This window comes from Monodelphis domestica, chromosome 1, assembly GCF_027887165.1.
Source record: "Monodelphis domestica isolate mMonDom1 chromosome 1, mMonDom1.pri, whole genome shotgun sequence".
NCBI lineage: Eukaryota > Metazoa > Chordata > Mammalia > Didelphimorphia > Didelphidae > Monodelphis > Monodelphis domestica.
In genome coordinates, this window is record NC_077227.1 from 6956363 (window position 1) to 6977101 (window position 20739).

General features: G+C 50.6%; 1 protein-coding gene, 2 long non-coding RNA genes and 1 other non-coding gene across 9 annotated transcripts in view; 2 read left to right on the top strand and 2 right to left on the bottom strand.

Moving 5' to 3' along the window:
• CLRN3 (clarin 3) overlaps positions 1 to 1789 on the top strand; it is a 17750-nt gene extending 15961 nt beyond the window's left edge. The window contains exon 3 of the mRNA XM_007477949.3: positions 721 to 1789. Coding sequence (XP_007478011.2) covers positions 721 to 998 — 278 coding nt within the window. The 3' untranslated portion in view covers positions 999 to 1789. The remainder of the gene's footprint in view (positions 1 to 720) is intronic.
• A 4374-nt stretch (positions 1790 to 6163) lies between these two features.
• On the top strand, positions 6164 to 18732 carry LOC103092366 (uncharacterized). Of its 4 annotated transcripts, XR_008911475.1 has the most exons (4): positions 6164 to 6910; positions 7875 to 13931; positions 14249 to 14340; positions 18011 to 18732. It is a non-coding gene; the product is annotated as an uncharacterized LOC103092366 (long non-coding RNA). The 4 variants fall into 4 exon arrangements; XR_008911474.1 differs by having other exon boundaries at positions 7875 to 14340; XR_008911471.1 differs by lacking the exon at positions 14249 to 14340.
• LOC103092624 (uncharacterized) lies at positions 12371 to 20492 on the bottom strand. 3 transcript variants are annotated; one of them, XR_008911469.1, is made up of 4 exons: positions 19852 to 20475; positions 15542 to 15746; positions 13303 to 13382; positions 12371 to 13086 (listed from the first exon to the last, which is right to left on the bottom strand). It is a non-coding gene; the product is annotated as an uncharacterized LOC103092624 (long non-coding RNA). The 3 variants fall into 3 exon arrangements; XR_008911468.1 differs by having other exon boundaries at positions 13641 to 15746; XR_008911470.1 differs by having other exon boundaries at positions 13303 to 15746; positions 19852 to 20492.
• On the bottom strand, positions 18758 to 18811 carry MIR7256 (microRNA mir-7256). The gene has a single exon (NR_127441.1). It is a non-coding gene; the product is annotated as a microRNA mir-7256 (primary transcript).
• Positions 20493 to 20739: the final 247 nt, after the last annotated feature.

Consider the following 20739-nt stretch of genomic DNA (forward strand, 5'->3'; position numbering starts at 1 on the left):
AAAGGCCTTATGTAAACACTGGCTCCCTATTACCTCTAGGATCAAAACCAGACAAAATTTTTTTTCTCTGCTTTGCATTTAAAGCACTTCCCAACTTGGCCCTAAACTGCCCGTCTAACTTTAGCATATATATTCATGCCCTTCTTAAACTCTATGGTGTAGCAAACACTTTATTGCTATTCCTCATGCACCGGCTCCCCCCTCTGGATTTTTGCTCAGGCGGTGCTTCCTGCCAGGAACTCATTCCCTTCTCTCTTCACATACACACATCCTCCACCTCCCACTTTATTTATTTGTCACTTTCTTCTTGGCCTCCCGGCCCTCTAGAGCAGTGTCTGGCATAGGCTTGGCCAATTGACGGATAAACGGGAATTAATGGGAGTAGCCTTCCATTCCCTTCTCCTCCGAGTCCTCAGGCTCAGTAAACGTCAGTTGGACAAAGAATGAACAAATAAACGGATTAAACACTTTGAAGCTTGGCTTTACTAGGGTGAGGCTTCCTGCCCTCCGGGAGCTTCCATTCTCCGGGGAGGGCTGGGGCGGTAGGCAGGTCACTAGCTAGAAGCGGCGGAAATCCTTTAGTCAGCGGCCAGGGTGAGTGTGGATTGGATTTCACTTGAGGGCGGGGCGGAGGGGCGGGAACCTGGAGTGGGCTCTCCCCGACCTCTCTCCCCACCCGTGCCCGGGGCTCTCAGCCTGCTCCTCCTCTTCTCCCTGCAGTGACCCTCATGGCGCTGGCCATGATCCTGTTTTCGGTGAACACGCAGGCCAATGGACTCTCGATCGCGCTGAGCTCCGCCCTTTACTCGGGGCAGGGATACACGTTCGGCCGGGCGGCCCACCAGTACAAGACCTCCTTCTGGCTGCTGCTCCTGGTCCTCTTCTTCAACGTCGCCACCGTCGTCGTCATCGTTTTCTACCAGAACGCCCGCTACCACCGGAAGCAGAAGCACCGGAAGCCCATGGAGAACGCGCCCAGGGATGGGATTCTGTTCTAAAGGCGGCTGGGAACTCGCCCCCAAAGCCCAGGCGCAGCCCCCGCTAGTTCCGGGGCGGACCCGGGGCCCAGGCCCGCCGGAGGGAGTGTGTCCATTCTGAGCTGAATCCCCGCTGTATCCTCCAATAGAATGGAAGCGCCTCGAGGGGAGGTGCGGCCTTGAGTTTGTTGTCTCTGTGTCTCTGGAGCCAGCGGAGCCCAGCCTTTGCCCCGCCGGCCGCACTGAATTCTTGTTGCTTGGCATCGTTTTTCCAGTTTCACCCAGCCGCGGCCCGGAGCTTGGGTCCCCACTGGCGGCCGAGGGAAGCTTTCTTAAGGTCCAGAGTTCCCTCCGTAAGGCGTGGCTCATCGCGGGCCTCCACGGCTTGCATTTCTGGAACTCTGAGCCTCTCTCGAGGATCAAAGCAGACCCCCGTGGGAAGGGCCCACGCGTTTGAAGCTTTGAATGTAACGCGTGGCTCAGTTCACGGGACCTGGAGACTAGAGTGTCCACCAAGAAAACATGGGGGGAGGGGGACAGAGAGAAGAAGGTGTAGATGACAGCGGCTAGGGCGCATGGGCGGTGAGAAGGACAGCACGTGGGCAGATATGTAGGCAGGCAGGTAGAAATGAGCTGGATACCCTTTCTGGGCGTCATTCGCCAAACCTGTGACTATGCTTGGGAGCACTTTGGTTGACCAATTCTAAATCTATTTCAGGGAAATGACAGCCAGCAAGTTCAGTTCTAATGGCATCATTAAAACAAATAAATATATGTGTTGTCTCCTGGGGCCGACATCCTGGGCAATCAGAGCATTAAAGTTCAGCTCAATTCCACCAACATTTATTAAGCACCTTCTGAATACACCTGTAGCTTTCCAGGAGTAGACAGTGAGGCTCCATCAGAGCCCCTGGGAGAGACAGCAGGAGACCCAGCATCATGGAGGTTCTTAGGACACTTGGAAGGGCCTCCACCGCCCTTCAGAATTCCCCCCTCATCCTTCAGTAGGCTGGGCTTTCTAGCAAGCTCGCCAGTAAAATCAAATCAGCCCAAAGGAGAGCTTATTTCTAAAGTGTGCCTGACCCGTGGGACCGGATGTGTGAATGCTTATTTCTTCTGTTCCCTTATTCCCCATTACTAGCCCTTCATGCTTCCTTCCCCACCCCAGAGAAGGGAAGGGCTTGAAAAGTGAGTAACTAAGGAAGCTGGGCGGCTCAGTGAAGAGAGGGCCAGGCCTGGAGTGTGTGAGGGGGGAGCAGGCTGGCTTCAAATTTGGTCTCAGAAACTTTCTAGCTGGATGACCCTGGACAAGTCACTCAACCCTGTTTGTCTAGCCATGGCCCTTCGGTCTAGGATGGTTTTGTAAGTGAGTAGGTAGCTCGGACATCCTCGAAAGCATTTTCCAGGGTCTGAGTCTCAGCCTGCTTTTACCTGCTCTGACCCCCTTCAAAGGACAGGGGGAGCATCAGAGGAGATGGCAGAATGTTTGGGCTTTCCTGGGCGCTGATTGGAGCCCAAGCGGAGAAGGTCCGGCTGGTCAGGACAGATCTGTCCCCGGTTGGGCCTCATTATTGGTGTCTTAGCTTACTCATACCATAGTAGTGCTGGCTAGTGTCTAGGTAGGCAAATCTGATTTCAGTTTGTCTTCAAACAATCTGGGGAAGTGGGCGTGCCCGGCACAGACACAGGAGGAGGAACCAGAGGAGGAGGCGGAATGGCTCGTCCTGGGTCACAGCACCAGCAAGTGTCTGTACCTCCCTGAGACTCTGCTGGAGCCTTTAGTCTGGGTCCTCCCATTCCACCGCATATGGCGCGGGTTGGGAGCAGCTAAGCAGCCCTTCTCCCCATCCTCAGCAAATGCCAGTTTCCATTTTTCATCCCCCCCCCCCCCCCCCCTTTATGGCTGTCATTCGCACAATGCACGCTTAGTTTCTGGTTTACTGGATGGTACTCCCCCTCCCCCACCCCCGTGGCATGCACGTGGGCGTGTTTCTCTCTTTGCTCTGTCCTAGGTGTCTGTATGAACATGGATGTGTGGAGTCCCCGCAGCCAGCTATTTGCCAAGGCATCGTCCTCTCCGTACCAGGAGTTGGGGATCCCGAGGCATACCAGCAGCAGCCCCTGATGCTCCAGGAGTGCCTGTTCTCCCCCATACACAACACACAAAAACGAGGGGAGTTCAGGGCCCCCAGAGGGCTACGGATGCTGTTGGGAGTAACCCCAGGCGTGGGCAGAGAGCAGGGATCGTAAGAAGGAAGGAAGGAAGGAGAGGGCAGAGACTGTCCAAGGAGCACCAGGAGAAGAGTGTTTGACTGAACGTAGACGAGTGAACAAGAGTCACAGTAAGGCCCCGGAGGGAGACCCGAGACTGGAAGGAGGCGAAGAGCTGGGGTTCTGTCTTAGAGGGACAGGGAGCCCCTGGGGTTCTGAGGGTTTAGAAATACCCGTTTGGCCTCTGGGTGGGGAGGAGAAGAGATGATGGAAGCCTGTTTGGATGGCGATTGCACCAGTCCAGGCACAGGTGAGGAAGACCTGAGATGCTGGAGCCTGTTGGAGTGAAGAGGAAGGGAAAGAAAAGGGTGACTGAATTGATAAGACCCAGAAAATGATTGTATAAATGGAAGAAGGAAGAGGAAAGAGTCAAAAACAAGCCAGCAGATGTGAACCTAGAGGAGAGGAAGGGCGGGAAGTCAGGGAGATGGAATGGGTTTTGAAGGAAAGATGGAGAATTCAAGGGGCCTGTGGGGCATCCAATGAGAAATGTCCATTCAGAAGTAGGTGATGGGGAGTGAAACTTGGGAGCAACAGGGCGCATTCATCTGTCTTTGGTCAAAGAGGAAAAGGTGCTTTTGAGTGAAGAGAACTGAGGACAAGAGGTTCAGTGACTTGTCCAAGGACATGCAGAGAGTTCATGGGAGAACTGAGACAGGCGCCCAGTCCCTGTGAGTCCTAGATCAGGTACATTCCTCATCTCAGCCACCTTGATCCTCCATCTTCTGTTGGCTAGGAATGACTTGTGGGTTCAGAGCTTAGAGCATCTACAGGCTTGAATGGCCCCACACCGATTGTCAAAAGAAAAGGACAACCTTGATTCATCACCTCCTCCCTCCGGAACAGAAATGAAATGTTAGTGGATCGTTAGGGTGGATTTTTCTCAAGCCAATTGTCCAGAAAGGAGGAATGTGGGAACGGTCTGGGCAGGCGCGTGTTGCACCCCCTCCACACTGTTATGCGTTGCTGGGGCTGAAGTCTTCACACCCCTCCTTTCCCCCCACTAGCTTGACATAAATATGAGCTGGAGAACTTGGAAGCGCTGACGGACGATCAGTAAGAGAAGAAGGCACTCGCTCGAGGAATGAGTTGCTTCTCCAAAGGTCAAGCAAAGGGGAAGGACGTTCCTCTTCCCTAGCCCAGAGCATCCCCAGGCAGGTGATCCTACCTTTGGAGGGTTGGCTTGGCTGCCCCTGACAAGCAGCAGTATTTGTCCGACTGGCCTGAGAGCTGGGAAGGATGTTGGAGGTCACTAGTTGCCACTAGCCCAAGCCTCTCATTTTACCGATGCACAGAGAGGCAGCAGCATCATTGCCAGCAATTACTAAGCACCTACTATGGGCTAAGCATTTTGTGAATGTAATTTCCTTTGATCCACCCAACAACCCTTCCTGTTAGTGCTTTTATTATCCCCATTTTACAGTTGAGGAAACTGAAGTTATGTCTGAGGAGTCCCCAGGACATGAAAGAGCTCCCTGCGGTCAGGGAAAGTCAAAAGGCTTGAGTTCAAGTCCCACCTCTCCTACTTACTAGCGGTGTGGTTAAGTCCCTTAGTTTCTAGGTGGCCCATCTGTAAAACAAGGCTAATAACTTCCTTTTAGAGGTGTGTTGTGAGGTTCAGATGTGAGAAGGAAGAAAGGAAGGAAAGAGGGAGGGAGGGAGCAAGAAAAGGAGGAGTGGAGAAGGGGGAAAGAGAGAGAAGAATAGAAGAAAGAGAAAGGGAGGAACAAAGGAGCTTACAGTCTAATGGAGGAGAAAGCTAGGTAGCTCAGTGTATAGAGAGCTAGCCTGGAAGTTGGGAGAACCTGGGTTGGTCTCCAGCTTCCTAACCGTGTGACCCTAAGCAGGTCACTTAACCTTGATTGTCCATTCTTTACCAGGTTCTGGTCTGGTAGTAGTCTCAAGGTAACCGAGGATGACAATTGTGCATTTTCATCTATGTGTATAGATGAGTGCACAAAGATACTTGTGTGTGAAGGAGATTTAAGTGGAAAAGCCGATGCACAGAGACAGTCCCCCTCTCTCGGCGTTGGAAGCCTGGGTCCAGTGGCACGAAAAGTCGTTACACCTGGAGACTTCCTCAGCTGCATTGGATGGCCGTGTTGTCTTTTGTGCTCCAACATGCCCTGAGCACTCCACAGTGCTTTGCTGCGTCGCCATCTCAGCCATTGAACCTTCTTATTGGTTTCTTCCGTCTGTTCGGCCGAAACAGTCTTCACATGCTGGGTGAGCAAAGCCCTGGTTCACCAGGGGTCGACGACCTGATGGCTACTCTCACAAGGTTTAGCCACCCTGTCAAAGCTGTTGCCCAGGGTGTGGCCGCTGCTGCATGCTAGCAGCTACTGGGAGCCACCAGTGAGAGCTGGGTGTCAGGTGAGGGTCAGAGGTTGGATTGCTGCCCTAGGAGGGCACGGCAAGCCCTCCAAACCAGAGATACTACACCTCCCTGAGCACCCCATACACCCCCCCTTACCAGGTAGTTAGATGGTAAATAGGGAGATATGGTTTCTACCTTCTATAGAAAGGGAAGGGTAGAGAGGGCAGAAAACAAAGATCATCTACTTCCCAGTTTTTTCCATGATCTAACCTGCATATTATCAGCAATAACATAAATGATCAGTGATAAGAGATTCACAGTTTGGAGGCTATTTACAAAAATCTTTTCAGGACTCTTTTAGGGATATTTTGGGATTTTTACAAGGTAGCTTTTTTTTTTCTTTTTTAGTAGAAAAAGAGGGAAAGATGTTCAAAGTAGAATCAGGATCCCCAAAGAGCTTAAGAACTGAAAATTGCATTCAATGGGTAAATGTAAAGGGAAAACATCAATCCTACACAAGTGCTGGCTGAGCACCAACAGTGAGTGGGAAAAAGACTGAGGCATTCCACTGACCTCCAGTGTTCATCGGAATCAAGGTCGGTGGTATAGAATTCAAACCTCAATGAAATGAGTCAGCTTCGTGATGTAACAGTGGCTGACCACACCAAGAACATTCTAAAGCCGGCTTTGATACCCTCCCTTCTGGGAGCAGAACACTCCCAGCTGTGGCCCCAAAGGATTGGGAGATATTTCGCCAAATAGATAAAAGTGTCATAAAACATAGATAATACCATATTTTGAAACTGCCACTATGTGGCCAGTAGAGGCCCTTCCATATGGATTGATGGCCCTGTTTCTGTTTGATTTGGATATGACTATTCTAGAACATGATGTTCTAGAATGTTAGTGGAGATATGTTGTCAGATCAAAGAGCGGAAGTGGTTCTGAGATAGCCTCCTAAAGTCCTGGCTGAAGCAGCGGGATCTTCTCTGGATCCAATGGGCCCTGCATCCCTAGAATGGTCTCTAGAGAACGGGAGAGCACGAACATCTCAGCCCTCATGGCAGAAGGGAGTTCCACTCCTTGCTTCCTCTGGGAGCTCTCTGTACAGGGAACTTAAGAGGAGTCTGAGAGACTCAATGAGATTTTGAATCTGTTGTAAAAAATGGTGGGAAAAGATTTTTTTCTGGAAGATCTTCACATTCTTAATGATCAGAGAATGGAAATGGGAAATCCCAGCTTACCCTGAACTAGTTCAGGTGTGAAGAAGCATCTTGTTCTCAGAAAGAGGAAATTGTTTCCCCAGGAGTGAAAATGGAAGAATCAAGAAAGGCCTTTGGAGAAGGTAGGTGGCAGGTCTAAGGGATCCCAGGGGAAGAGATGGAGAAGATAGACCAGCAAAGAAGAGTTAAGCACAATGATAAGAAGGCCTTGCTGGAATCCTATGACGTCTGAAATAAATGGGAAAAAAAAGAGCAACTGAAAGTCTGGCAGGATAGCAAGTTTTCCTGATATGCTTATTTATTTCAAATGGGAGATGCCTCCTCCAAGAGGGAGGTCTGGGTCACTGGTCAAAAACTGCCCAGGTTATCAGGTAGGTAAGAGAAAAAGAGAGAGAAAGATAGAAGGGAATACAGGAAGGAAGGAAGGAAGGAAGGAAGGAAGGAAGGAAGGAAGGAGGGAAGGAGGGAAGGAGAGAAAGCAGGAAGAGAGGAGGGGAGGAAGGAAGGAGGGAAGGAAAGAAGGGAAGAAAGGAAGGGAAGAAAGGAAGGGAGGAAGGAAAGGAAGAAAGGAGGGAAGAAGTAAGGAAGAAAGAAGGGAAGGAAGGAAGGAAGAAGGGAAGAAAATCGGTTTGCAAAAAGAATATACAAAGGGCCAATCAAGATAGATGGGTTATGCTCAGGGTAAAAAGCGGAAGCATCCCGAGTGCTATTTGCTGGGGACATTCTCCAAAGCAATGAACCTTGTGGAGAGAATGGGAGGCTTTTCAAATTACACAGAAATTCTTTTTTACAAGTATGACTTCATTGGCATAGATTCAGATTCAGAAAAGCTGAATCTTTCATGAACCTCAATTTCTGATTATCTGAAGAGTATTTTTCTTTGATCTGAGAGTTTAGAGACCATCTTTCCTCAGCTTCTTTTGACCTCATGCCTACTCTGAGCCTTCTTCCACAGGCATAGGATTCCTTCGTCGTATGACATATGAACTGTTGAATATAAAGCAAACTAGATTGGCAGCAAAAATCCATCGGGTGGGGGTGGTGTGGAGACTTTTGGCACTTAAAGGATGCTTCTGGTTCCACCAGCCTCTTTTAGGGTCAACAGGTTATTTGAAGCCACTGCCAGGATGTTGATCCTGACTGACTTTCAAGTGGGTAGATGGAAGAGGTGTTGGCGTCCCAGGCAGGAAAGGCCGAATGGGAGAAGTCTCAGAAATCCTCGTCTTCACTGGGAGAGGGAGGATTCACCATCTTGAGGAATTCTGACGAGCATCACACCTTTTCTTTCATGTGAGAACTTTTCATGGGACCTTCTCTTCTTCTCCTCCATCTGCTTTATTTGAACCTGAGAGACCCAGGTTATTCAGTCAACAGTTATTTCAACCATCCCAAGGGCTGTGCTTTACATGACATTGGAAGATGCGATGTTTTATGATGTTCCACTTCTATTCTCTTTTTCCATCTCCTCTCCTTCAGCGCCTCACCCTTGTGTGGAGACTCCTGAGACCCATGCCAATGGAACAGAACCTTTGCTGGGTTCCAGCCTTCTAGAAAGTCACTGCATATAGGTCTTCTGTAGGTGTCTGTTGTCATAGCACCAGCCTGGGCTCAGAACAGAGAGATTCCCACTAGGTTGGCCAAAGCAGCTCTCAAAGTCAACCTGTGTAGTTCTAGATACAATGAAACATGTTTTGTTGTCAAGAATGTCCTCTCTGAGGAAATGTGGCTTCCTTGAAATACTGAAGAAGGCACCGGAGTTGTGTGTGTGTGTGTAAGCGTACGTGTGCGTGTGCAGAATATGTCATTTAATTGAGAGAGCAACACCCCGATGTGGAAACTCCTTTCACCGTTGCAGATGGGCGACTGATTGCCAACTCATAGGCTTTAGAGAATTCCTGGAAGCTCTAAGAAATCTAATGCCGTCCCCAGGGGTAGACAGTGTAGTCTGTTCTGGAGGTCTAGGAGGGACTTTTCTCTAAGATGGTCCTGAGATAATCTTATAGGTCCCCGCAGCTCTAAGAGAAGAGAAGTCATCGGGGGTCTGACTCGGTGCTGGTGGGAGGAAGGGCCCTTCCAACCAAATCCATGTCCTTGAAGGTCCTTTGGCTTAGAGCATCAGGTCGAGGAGGGTATGGTGTACATACCACAGCATAGGAGGGTAACTTCTGTCTGGATCAAAGGAGAGGTAGAGTCAGATACTGGAGAATCCTCAAGGGGCAATGTTATGTTAGATCATTTTATAGTATGCTATTTTTTCAACATTTCAATTGTACTTCCATGAACAGAAATCCCTTTTTCTTCTCTTCTCCAAGAGAAAAAGCAACAGGTAGAGATGTAACATATTATGACAAATATGGAGTCCAACAAAACTAATACCCAAATTGGCCATGTCCCAAGGTGTCGAGGTTCTGTTCGCCCGGAGCCCATCACCTCTCTGTGAGCAGGTGGGTATTATGCTTTATTGTTGTTCACCTGCAATCATGGCTGATCATTGGGCTAATCCTTTTCTTCTTTCATTGGACCTCTCTGTTGCTGGGTCATATGACAGTCTTTAGTGGCTTTGGGGACATTGCTCCAAATAGTTTCCAGAATGACTGGAGCATTTTACTTCTCCACCAACTATCATTGCCCATTTTCACTTTTGTTGGTAAACTTTACCAGTATGTTGAATGTAAAGGGGAACCTTACAATTATTTTAATTTGCATTTTTCTAATTATGAGTAGGGAAGCTAGGTGGCACAATGGATAGAACACTGGACTTAGAGTCAGGATGACTCTCTTCTTGAATTTAAATCCAGCCTCTGATGCTTAGTAGCTATGTGACCCTGGGCAAGTCACTTCACTCAGCCTCAGTTTCCTCATCTGTAAAATGGGCTGAAGAAGGAAATGGCAAATCACTCCAGTATCTTTGCCAAGAAAATCCCATGGCTATATAGTATTGGCATGCTATGGTTCAAGGGGTCACAATTGACATAAATGAACCACAACAATTAATAGTAATTGAGAGCTTTTTCATATTTAGCTATTGATAGCTTGGGGTTCTTCAGGGAACAGTTTGTTCTCCTTTGACTATCATTTGAGAAGGGGATCTTCCATCTCATGGAAATGAGACCCTCCACCAGGGGAACTTGTTGCAAAGATTATTTCCCCCCAGTGACTCATTTCTTGTTTGCACATCCCCTTTTTAATTTGGTGGAACCCGATTTGTCCACTGGTTTTTGAGGGATCCTCTTGGTCTCTTCTTTTGCTCTGAACTGTTCCCCTGTTCAAAGAGAAGAAAGGGAATCTCTTCCTTGCTTCTCCAGTGTATGAATGTATCCATTATGATGTTGTCAGGTAGTTCTAAGCCATGTTATTCTATGGTACATCATGTTCCACTGTTATTCTGTCATGTCAGATATGAGGTCATCACACCATGTCATGCCAAGCCAAGTCTCATCATCCACGTCATAGTATGTCATGTTTGTTATGTTACACAACAGTTGGCTTTGGCATTAGAAAACATTCTGGAGCTTTCTAGAATGAAGGCAGAGACAAATGAGGCTCTAGAAAGCCCCATCTGGGAGGAGATAGACATGCTTCTTGGACTCTCTAATATCGTCTTTGGAGTGGAGAGAAAAACGCTAGTCCTAATTTTGGATTCCTCAAGGATCACAGTGGCTCTCCATCCTTGTGGTCATGATCAGGACTAGGGGTGGGGGCAGGGAGGATGGGCAGGGCAGGGCAGGGCTAATAGACCATGTTTCCATGGCAACCAAAGAGAACGCATACAGTCCTGGGCTATCATTCCCAGCAGGTTTGTAGTCTGGGTACAGCTTAAGTCTTGATTGGAGGCAGCTCCCTGGTGTTCTCCAAGCAAAATCTGGACACCTGACACATGGGTGGCCTCCAAGGACCCCTCCAAGGCTAAGTCAGTGGGCAGGTCTGAGCATCACCCTTGAAGAGACATTGAATGTCCCTGGAATGTGTCTAGAGGAAGGTGATTGAACTTGAGAGGAACTCAAAGCAGTGTCTTATTCAGAGGACATGAAGGAAAGTGGGAGGTTTATCTGGGAGAAGCACTTAACAGGAACCTGAGAACTGCCTTAAGTATATAAAGGACCTCCTCCTCATTAGATGTGTGGGGAAATGAGATGGGCAGCTTTGGGGCAGGAGGAAGTTTCCCATCACCAGGCTCTTCAAGTGCCAGCCCTGGGGCTATTTGGGGGATAATGTCAAGGGGATTCCGAAGGCTCCTTCAGACTTGGGGAGTCTCCCGTTGTACCTTTGTCTTGGGCAGACTTCTCTTGATTTACAATCATTAAGGAATAAGTTTCTTTTCTTGATGGGGGGGGGGGAGAGACAGAGGCTGAAACACAGACAGACAGACAGACAGACAGACAGACAGACAGACAGACAGACAGACAGAGCGGACCTTGTCATTGGATCATGGAGAAGCAGGCAAATAAGAAATTGGTCCCCAGAGGCTCCAGGTCACACTGGTGGTGGCCAATGACCTAGTGGGGATTGTAACCTCCATCTTTAATTCCTGCCTTCTCCCCCATCCTCCCCTGTTGCCTCCGGGATTTCTCTGGCTGCAAGTCTCCCTCGGAGAGAGGAAGTGAGGTGGGGCCTGGGTGATGGAGCAGATTGGGCAAAGGTGAGTGAGTCGCGTCCATTCTTGGTTTTTACAACTCGGGGTCAAATGAAGTCTCTGTTGCAAGTCATGCTTCCATTCATCGGGAGCCCGCTGTTGTTCGCCAACACTTTCCCCAGGAAAAGCATCCTGTGAATAACATTAGCGCTGAATATGGAATGAGTGGGATGCAGCACATCGCCCCAGAAATAAACGTTGTTACATTTCGAAGGTTTCCAAAACGATCTTGCAAAAGGAAATAAATAGAATTGTGAGCAGGAGTGGAAGTCAGCTCTTCGCCAGGACGTCTCACGCCATCGTGGCCATTTTGTCCCTCTTGTCAGGAAAAGTGGAGAGGCGCCAGGAGACTGCCAAGCCTTGGAGAGAACCCAGGCTTCCTCGAGGTGGGATGCACTGGCCGTGCACACAGACCTCCCTTGGGCCCCGGGAGATGGGCAGATGCATGGATTGCAATGCCTTCGGCCCCTTTGGAAGCCTGTAAATGCTTCAGCAGATTGGGTGCTCAGAGCTGGTGCTGCCCATCGCACCTATTTCTCCAGGTGTCTTTGTCATGAGCAGCCCAGGCTCATAGACGGTGGCTCCCTTGGTTATAATCACTAGTCAGAGAACGTTCTGGTCAAAGGCGGTTCTCTATCGTCTACACTACCAGATCCCTTCTCCAGCCTAGTGAATGAGCATCCCTGATATCAGCATACCTGCCTGACTCCGGCAGCACCCATTTACCCTTGGATCCAAAGAGCTAAATTGGGAGCCACTCAGTCTAACGTCTCAAGTTCTGTTTGGGAAATTGAGTTGAAGTAGTGACTTGGCCCCAGGGTTGAGCCACTCCATTGCCTTCTGTTACCTTCAGCCTAATCCTCCTCTTCCTCCTCTGCTGTCCTAGGACCAGAGGCTACCCCAGATCCCCCCTCCTTTGCCCCCTCCCTTCTACATATGCAAGAACGTGTTAGGAAATTTTATTTTTATTTTTCTACATCATTTAGGAATGGGAAACATCAAGTGGGAGTGAAGGGTATCCGGACGTCTGAGTGGGGAGGTGTGGACGGGGCTGGCGTGAAGCCTCTTTGATACACCTCTAAAGGAGCCAATCTGTTAGGTGGCCGCTTGCAGGGGCTCTGGCATGTCCTGAGGCTACCTTTGAGGGTCAAGGTGGGCTGGGGCTGAGGATAAGGAAGCCTTAGAGGGGCCAGCCTTCTGGGAGGCAGAGACTTAATCGGATTCCAGCCGTGGGGTGGGGAGATGGCTTGGGGGAGAGGGCAAGGAGTCCCCAAAGGGGCCAACTTTCGAAGAGGCAGGAGGTTTTGGTGGGCCCATGAGTAGGGCCTGGAAAAGCTTCCTTGTTGCTCCCAGGTGGAGGGCAGAGAGCCAAAGGAGCTGAACCTCTCCTGAGCTCCTGAGCCCTTGAAGATATGAGCTGCCCTGGGCAGATGAAGTTGGGGGGACTTGGGCCGTCTACGCAAGGAGCTGGAGGGAGTCCATGTGGAACCTTCCTGAGGGCTTTCTTTCCAAGCCCACAGAGGCAGGTCCTGGGGACAGGGAGTGGGGATATAGATATCTATTTCCCCCTCCCACTCCAGCTTGTCCTGCCCTTCTGGGTAGGTAGGTGGTAATTTCCTCCCAGGCTCCTGATCCTGCCTCAGCCACTCTGGAGTCCAACTCTTCCTGGGAAAAATAAAGCAAAGGAAAGGCCAAGTCAGATGAGATGGGAAAGATGGGAGCTAAGAAGGAAGGAAGGGAGAGGGAGGAGAGAAGAGATGGAGACGGACAGACACAGACGTGGGGAAGGATACACAAGAGCAAGAAAAGGAAGGGCAGACACAGCCAGAGGGAGCCAGCAGACGGGCGGGCGGCTATCTGGATGGAGGAAGCCAATCGTACCGTAGGGCTTTCTGCCCTTGCGGATCTCCCTCAGCTGCAAGGGGGGTCAATGTCCCCATCTCAGCTTCTCAAACAAGGCTCTACAAGAGAAAGGGAGAGAGAGAGACCTGGGGAGGGACGTCTCTGGGTAGGCAGACCCAGTGGAGCTCAAGAGAGAGCTGGATAGGGTGGGCCCAGGCATCAGGAGAGGGACTGGAGAATAGGTAGACTGAAGGGTCATGAAACATCCTGCCCCATCAAGTCTGGACCCACCCAAGCCCAGCCCAGCAATCCCAACTTGAGTAGGGGAGGATCAGAGCAAAGAGAGGAATAGATGGGGTGAAGGGGTACCCTCTTACTTTCCTCCATTCCAGTGAAGTAGAGATAAGTGAGGCCAAGATTCCGGAACCCAGGCCCAGGCTCTCGGCAATGATTGTGAGGTCACCAAGCTTCAAGGACCCCATTGACATTGCCACCATTGATGGGTGAGCCCTGGTGTGCTTCACAGGCTTAGAACCAAGTTCTTCAGGGAGAAAATGGCAGCTGTCACTGCTGAAAACCCGAAACCACAGCATCTCCCAGGAGCCACCTGGAGACTCTCTGCTGCCATGCTCAGGCCGAGTCTTCTCCCAGGCATAGAAGACAGCCAGGTGAAGCTGGCCTTCAGTGCCTTCCCACTGACCTCAGGGCCCTTGCTGCCCCTTAGGAACTGCCCCCTAGAATTAGGGTTGCCCAAAAGCAGACTCCTCAGTGGGTTCTCCATCGCTGGAGGTGGTGAAGAGTAGAAATGGCCAAGTTCTAGGGATTGAATCCAGGAGGGATGGAACCCAATGGACTCCATATGCCTTCCCGCTCTGTGACCCCCTGCCCCAGGCTCCCCGTCAGAGCAGTGGGGTCTTAGTAAATAAATGCTGACTGCAAATGGCTTGTCTTCACTAAAATCTGCTGCCCGCTCTCCCGTGAAAAGGAGTGATAAGGCGCTCACCTGAGACATCCATGACCGAGGACTCCGGAATGTTTTCCTTTTCTGATCCCTAACCCAAGAGGAGCAGCTGAGTGGTGAGACCCATCATGTCAGGGATGGTGGGGGTGGTGGGGAGAGCCAGCAGTTGGGGGGCTGGCATTGCAGGAAGTCCTCTATGTCATCAGGCGTCCCCTTAAAAATAGGCCTCCAACTCTCTAATTTACTAATGATGCTCCATTCAGCTACATGGATCATGGGCTGGGTTAGATCATGGAGCTGAGCCAGAAGGGGCCACAGAGGATGTCTAATCTGACCTCATTTTACCTACAAGCACAAAGCCTGGGAATCCTCACTATCTCAGAGGAAACAACCATCAGGGGTAGAATTTGAACCCAAGTCCTTGGACCTCAGTGTCAGTGTATTTCCCACTGTACTAGTAGGCAAACAACTGTCAGGAATGAACAATTGTTTCTGCCCACTGCTGGGGCACTGTGTAAAGCCCTGTTCATTGAATGAATGAATGAAATGAATGAATGAATGAATGAATGAATGATCCTTTATGAAATGTGCCAGACACCATGTGGAAGTGCTAAGAGATGCTGATATTTTGGAAGGAGACAGTCCCTGCCCTCAGTAAGCATACATTCGGCTAAGCAGCTAAATGGGGCAGTGAACAGAGTGCTGATAAAAGGGCCAAGTTCAAATCTCGCTTCAGTCACTTACTAGTTATGTGATCCTGGACAAGTCTTTTCATCATTATCTACCTTTATTTCTTCAATAAATGCGTGCGCCTCACAGGGTTGTTGTGAAGATTAAATGCCATGTTTGCTCAAAGCTTAACACTCTGCCTGGGATATCATTTCGGAACTACTTGTTGTCATTCAATCATATCCGATTCTTGGGGACCCCATTTGGAGTCTTCTTGGCAAAGACACTGGAATGGCTCGCCATTTCCCTCTTCAGCTCATTTTACAGATGAGGCTGACAGGATTACCCGGAGCCACAAAGCCAATAAGTGTCTGAAGCTAGATTTGAACTCAGGTCTTCCTGATTCCTGGCACTTTATGTACTCTTAAGAACTTAATGAGTGTTTATTCCCTTTGCCCCCTGCTAGGGGAAGACAAGGCACAGAGGGCAGGGAGTGAGGAGGGGCATTTTGTTTGAAAAGAGTTGAGGAAGGCTGAGCAGTAGCAGGGAGATGGTGAGATGTCTTGCTGAGATGACACGTGAAGCCGAAGCTAGTGAGGGGTCTAAGCGGCCAGCAGATCCAGCATCTTCCTTCTGCCCAGGCCATACCTTTTTGCAGAATTGTCTGCCACCACAGGCTGTGGCTCTGGGGCCCAGGGAAGGAATGATGCAAAGGCTGGGGGTCGCAGGAGCCTTCTGGACAAGGGGAGTCTGAAGGACGCTGAGTCTTGGCCACAGGGTCACTTTGCTCTAGATGGGAGCTTCTTCAGAGCCAGGCTGCTTTTTAACCCCCCATCAAACGCTGGAGACACATCTGGGAATTAATTACAGGAAGAAATCATAACTTTGCAGGATGCACGAGGATAAAAAATGGTCTAAGAACTGCCAAACAAGTCACACAATTTTTATGAAGGACTCAGAAGGAAACGAGGAATATGATTTTCCAATAAAAAGAATGATTGGAATCCCTCTAAAAATAAATGACACAATGGAACCTGTTGGGAAAAGAAAGTCATTGGAGACATTAGCCACAGGGAAGAGCTTTATTGATGTCTCCAGAGATCCCAGAAGTGAGGGGGGCATTTGATGTACAAACTGACCAAATAGAAGAAAGTTATATATTTTAAGAAGATAAATATTATTTTTATGTAACTAAGGTTAGGCAACCTTCACCATCACCATCATCAAATGTTTGTACAGTGTTCTCTTGGAGTGAGGGACCATCACTTGTTAGGAAAATGCTATTATTCCTCCCATTTTATGGGAGGAAACTGAGGCAAATGGAGGTTAAGTGATTTGTCCAGGGTCACACAGCTAGGAAGTAGTGTCTGAGGCAGAATTTTAACCCCAATCTTTCTGATCTAAGCTTTGTACTCTCTCTATTGTGGTGCCATATAGCTAGCTGCCAAGATCAAGCTAAATCACTAGGGCTTTATGAGATTGTTCCGATTTTCATTACAACCAACTCAATAAGAAAACCTCATAGGGCCCCTTAACTTCTGGTTAGAACCAATACTGTGTATAAGACAGAAGCATGGTAGGCAGTGGGAGTTAAGTGACTTGCTCAGGATCACATAGCTAGGAAGTATCTGAGGACAGATTCGAACCCAGGACCTCCCTTCTGGCTCTCAGCCCACTGAGCCTGCCTTCTAATGCTTTTTGCAGACTTTTAGGAGGGCAAGAATAACTATGCTAAAGCATTTAGGGAGGATAAACTATCAGGAGGAAAATCAAGGGTAGAGAAAGAGGAAGAACTTAGAAGATCTCATTCCTCCGTTACTATGCCAATATTCTTGGTTCAGATAATACAGAAGGTGGTTGGCAGGGCGGGCGGAGACACGTCAGTTCTTGGAAGGAGAAGTAGATATGGACTTTCACTTTTTGTTCCTCTTTGGGCAGGACACTAAGCTACCACCAAAGAAATACTGGGACAGCCCTGGCCAACACAATCCAAAGTAAACTTCCAAAGCCCGAAAAGCTCAAGAACTAAAACAATCAGTTCCGACTGCGGAGAACGTGTGATAAAGTGCTGTCACTCTCCGAGAGATAGAGATGGGAGCAGCTCCCAGGAGAGAATGTTCCGGCCCTTGTCAGCCAGGCTCAGTATCAGGCTTTTGGTTGAGTTGTTTTACTTTGTTACAAGCAAGGTGAGCGCCCAGTGGGGCCTGTTCAAGGGTGGGAAGAGGAGAGCAGCGCTACCACGGAGAAACAAAAGGCTTCATCACAGCTATTTAAACAAAGTAGTTCTTTTTGTTGCGTTAAAATTCCCAGCGATCTCCCTCCCTCCCTTCTCCCCATCCTCAACTAGACGAGAGGTATCGCTTGACAAAAAGTTCTATCAAATGCCGCCTCCCTTGTTGCCATTTATCGGTTCTTTCTCGGGAGGTGGACACACAGGATTTCCGTGGCTGGCTGTAGTGTTCTCTGGGCTCTAGCTTTTCGCTCTTCATCATTTCATGGAGGTCTCGGAACAAACCCGAAGGCCCCCTCTTCCCGACAGCACCCTAGTATCCCATCACCAGCCCCTGCCCCAGCAGTGCGGGTGTAGCCATTCCCCCAGGAGAGGGGCGTCTCATCTTCTCGGTGCCCTCACCAGCAGAGCTGCTGTGGATATCGCAGAACCGGGCAGCTCCTTTTCCTTTTCCTGCTCTCCTCGGGGACATAGCTGCAGGCCTTTGGAACCAGGCAATGGGTTTATCTCCATCCCGCTTATGTCCTTGTTCAAAGGCACACACGTAGTACGTGCACGTTCATACAGAGAATGGACAGACCCACGGAGTATCTGTGCACACTTAAGGGACCCAGAGATGGTACACGCATGTACTAGATGTGTACATGAGGTCTACCTACATAGTACACGCACACAGAGATCTCTGGGTTCCTTTCACAAACAAAGTCTCCCTCTCCAGCCGCCGTCGAGGCTCTGTTTCTATGGAAATGCCCGTTGCTGGGTTTTGTTTGCGGTGTTCGAGCTCAGAACCCAAAGGGATCGAGGCGCTCTGGGGGCGCTGGAACTGCCGGGGAGTCTCTTTTCTGCGGCAGCCAGCAGCTGGACTGTCCGCCTTCTGTCTCTCCCAGAACTGCTGAGGAAGGTGAGCCCAGTTGGGCGAGGCTGCTGAGGACGGCTGGACGGACAGACAGAACACGTCGGCGTCCAGGAGGAGACGGCCTTCCAATTCATCCCTGGCCAGGGCCGTAAGCGGGGCTCCTTCCTCTCACCACCCCGAGGGCACCACCTGTCAAGGGCGACACTGACTGGGACTTGAGGCCTGGCGGGCGGGCGGCGGACTCGATTGCCGGGAGGCCCGGGGACAACCAGGAGACTAGGAGAGCCCATCTAGCCTGGAACGTCCGAGTCCTGCCGGGGGGCCCGACCCTGGCGGGAGCTTCTCTGCTGCTGCCCTCCCTAGCCCTCCCTTCTGTGTGCCCGAAGCACCCTCGCAGACCCCCGGGCAGCTCCCTCCGGCCTGGCCACTTATCCTCTCTAAGGAATGGGGGCGGGGTGGGGGTGGGGGAGCTGCGCCTGGGAAGCGAATGCGGAGAGCGGCAGCTCGCGGGTTTACGTCAGGTAGAGTTTAGGTGAACCTACGCACGCCCCGAAATCTTGGCCCGACGGACAGAGGAGTGTGTGCGTGTGCGCGTGCGCGTGTGTAAGAGTGCGCGCGCACCAGAGCGAGATGTCTGGCTGGGGGCTCGAGGCGTCCCGCAAGAAGAGAGGGACAGAGGGACCAGAGCCTCGCGGTGCGCGAGGACGCCCACGCGAGCCCGTAACTTGCTGGTCGCAGGGCGGGGGAGGGAGGAAGGGCAGCCGAGGGCGGGGGAGTCATCGTTTCTTCTCTTTGGCCCACAAACCCACCCGTGGGCTGAAAAGAGGAAACGAAACCTCTGAAGGGAAGCGGCTGCTAGCGAAGCCCGACCGCAGAGAGAGGCGGGATGAGTCACAATCCGGCGCGCGGGTCCTTGGTTCCAGGGGACGGTGGAACGCTCAGCCGTCCTTACTCGCCAGCACCACCTGGTGGCCATACTGCCGTCTTACAGGGGATGCTCAGAGGAGGGTTTGGAGGAGAGGAGGGACATTAGAAAAACTTTCTGTTAGGGAGAGCTTGAACCGAGTCTAGAACAAAGCAAGAGACTCCCAGGGGCCGAGGGAAGGAAGGAGAACGTTCTAGGCAGGGGGATCATTCTGCAGGAGAAATGGGACCCTGGTGTCCGGGAGATGCAGACCAGGAATATAGAAAGAGACCTGGAAGGATAGGTCGGAGCAGGGACAGCTGGGCGGCTCAGGATAGGGCACCAGACCTGGAGTCAGGAGGTCCTGGGCTCCTGCGTGGCCTCAGACACTTCCTAGCTGGGTGACCTTGGACCAGTCATTTCACCCCCCTTCCCTTATTGCTCTTCTACCTTGAAACCCAGCACTGTCCACAATGATGCTCTTGGCACGTCACCTCCACAGTTATGTAGTGAATGGACTGGAAAGGGACCGATGGAGGGAAGGTGATGGAGGCTTGAACCAGGGAGGCACCACATCAGTGGACCCAGACCAGACCTTCAGGTTATTTAGTATGGGGGGGGGAGGAGCAGTAACCCTGGCTGCCTGGAAGGATGGGGGGGGGGCTGGGGGCGTCAGTACCACACAAGGTAGGGAAAGGGTGGATTTCAGAAAAGAGATGAGGCAGCAGGTGAACTCAGGGGTGCCTCTGGGACATCCAAAGGAAGCAATTGAGCAGGTAGTTGGTGAGATGGAGAGTGGGGGGGAGACAGAGAAGGAGGGGAAAACAGGAAAGACAGAAATGGAGGAAAGAAAGAGGGAGACAGGAATGGGGGGAGACAGAGAGGATCGGAGAGCCCCCCCAGGACAGGCTCTGGATTGGGGCAGGACACGAATGGCCATCTATTCACATCAAAGCCGTCACACTCACCCGTGTCTGCCTGCTCAGCAGTTGGCCCAGTTCACGGAGCCCCTGCAGGGAGATGCCCTACTTGAACAGACTGGACGTCCATCCAGCTCTGTGTCCCAGTCTGGAAAGTCTTCAGCAATTTGTTCAATCCTGGGCGGATCTTTGGGTTGAGAGACGGTCCTTTGGAGTCTCTGCAGCGCTCTAGGGCCCAGGAGTAATGGCAGAGGGAAAGTGACCCTCCCCAGCCTGGAAGCCACCAAGCGTGACATCTCAAGGACACCAGCAGGACTACGGCCCGGAAGCAAAAGAAACCCTCAAATCACCCCCCCCCCCCCAACAGTCTTGGACCGCCTCACGCATGGGCTCAGTTCCAAGCACCACATTTTCACAAGTTTACAGCCAGAGAAGCAGCACCCAAGGGAGAGAGCCTCAGGCTGCCCCCTCTGGAGCAGAATCTGGACGTGTACCCTATCCCCTGTGTAAAAGGCAAATGTATATCTCAAATAATGAAATGACTATTTTATGAGATTTACTGAGGATCATTAGAAATCAAGGAATAAGGAGAATACAAAATAAACCCACGTGCCCAGGGCTGCTGAGCCACTTTCAAAATCCCCACTCACCACCATCACTGCTGATTGCTGTATCACGCCCCAAAAAGAGGACGTGGGAGGGTTTACCGCCAGCTAAATACCAATCACGTGATCCTGACGACATGGAGACGCAGGAGAGATTATAGGGAATTTTGGGACACGCTGAGGACTTCTGGGGAATGAAGTCAAAGGTTCAAAATCTCCATTTATACACCTGTGGCCAGATTCTTTGAGGAATGGGTCCCTTCTCATGCAGAGACTCTAATTCTGTGGGTTCAAATATGGTAAAAACCATAAAGCTGGTTATGTCTCAAAT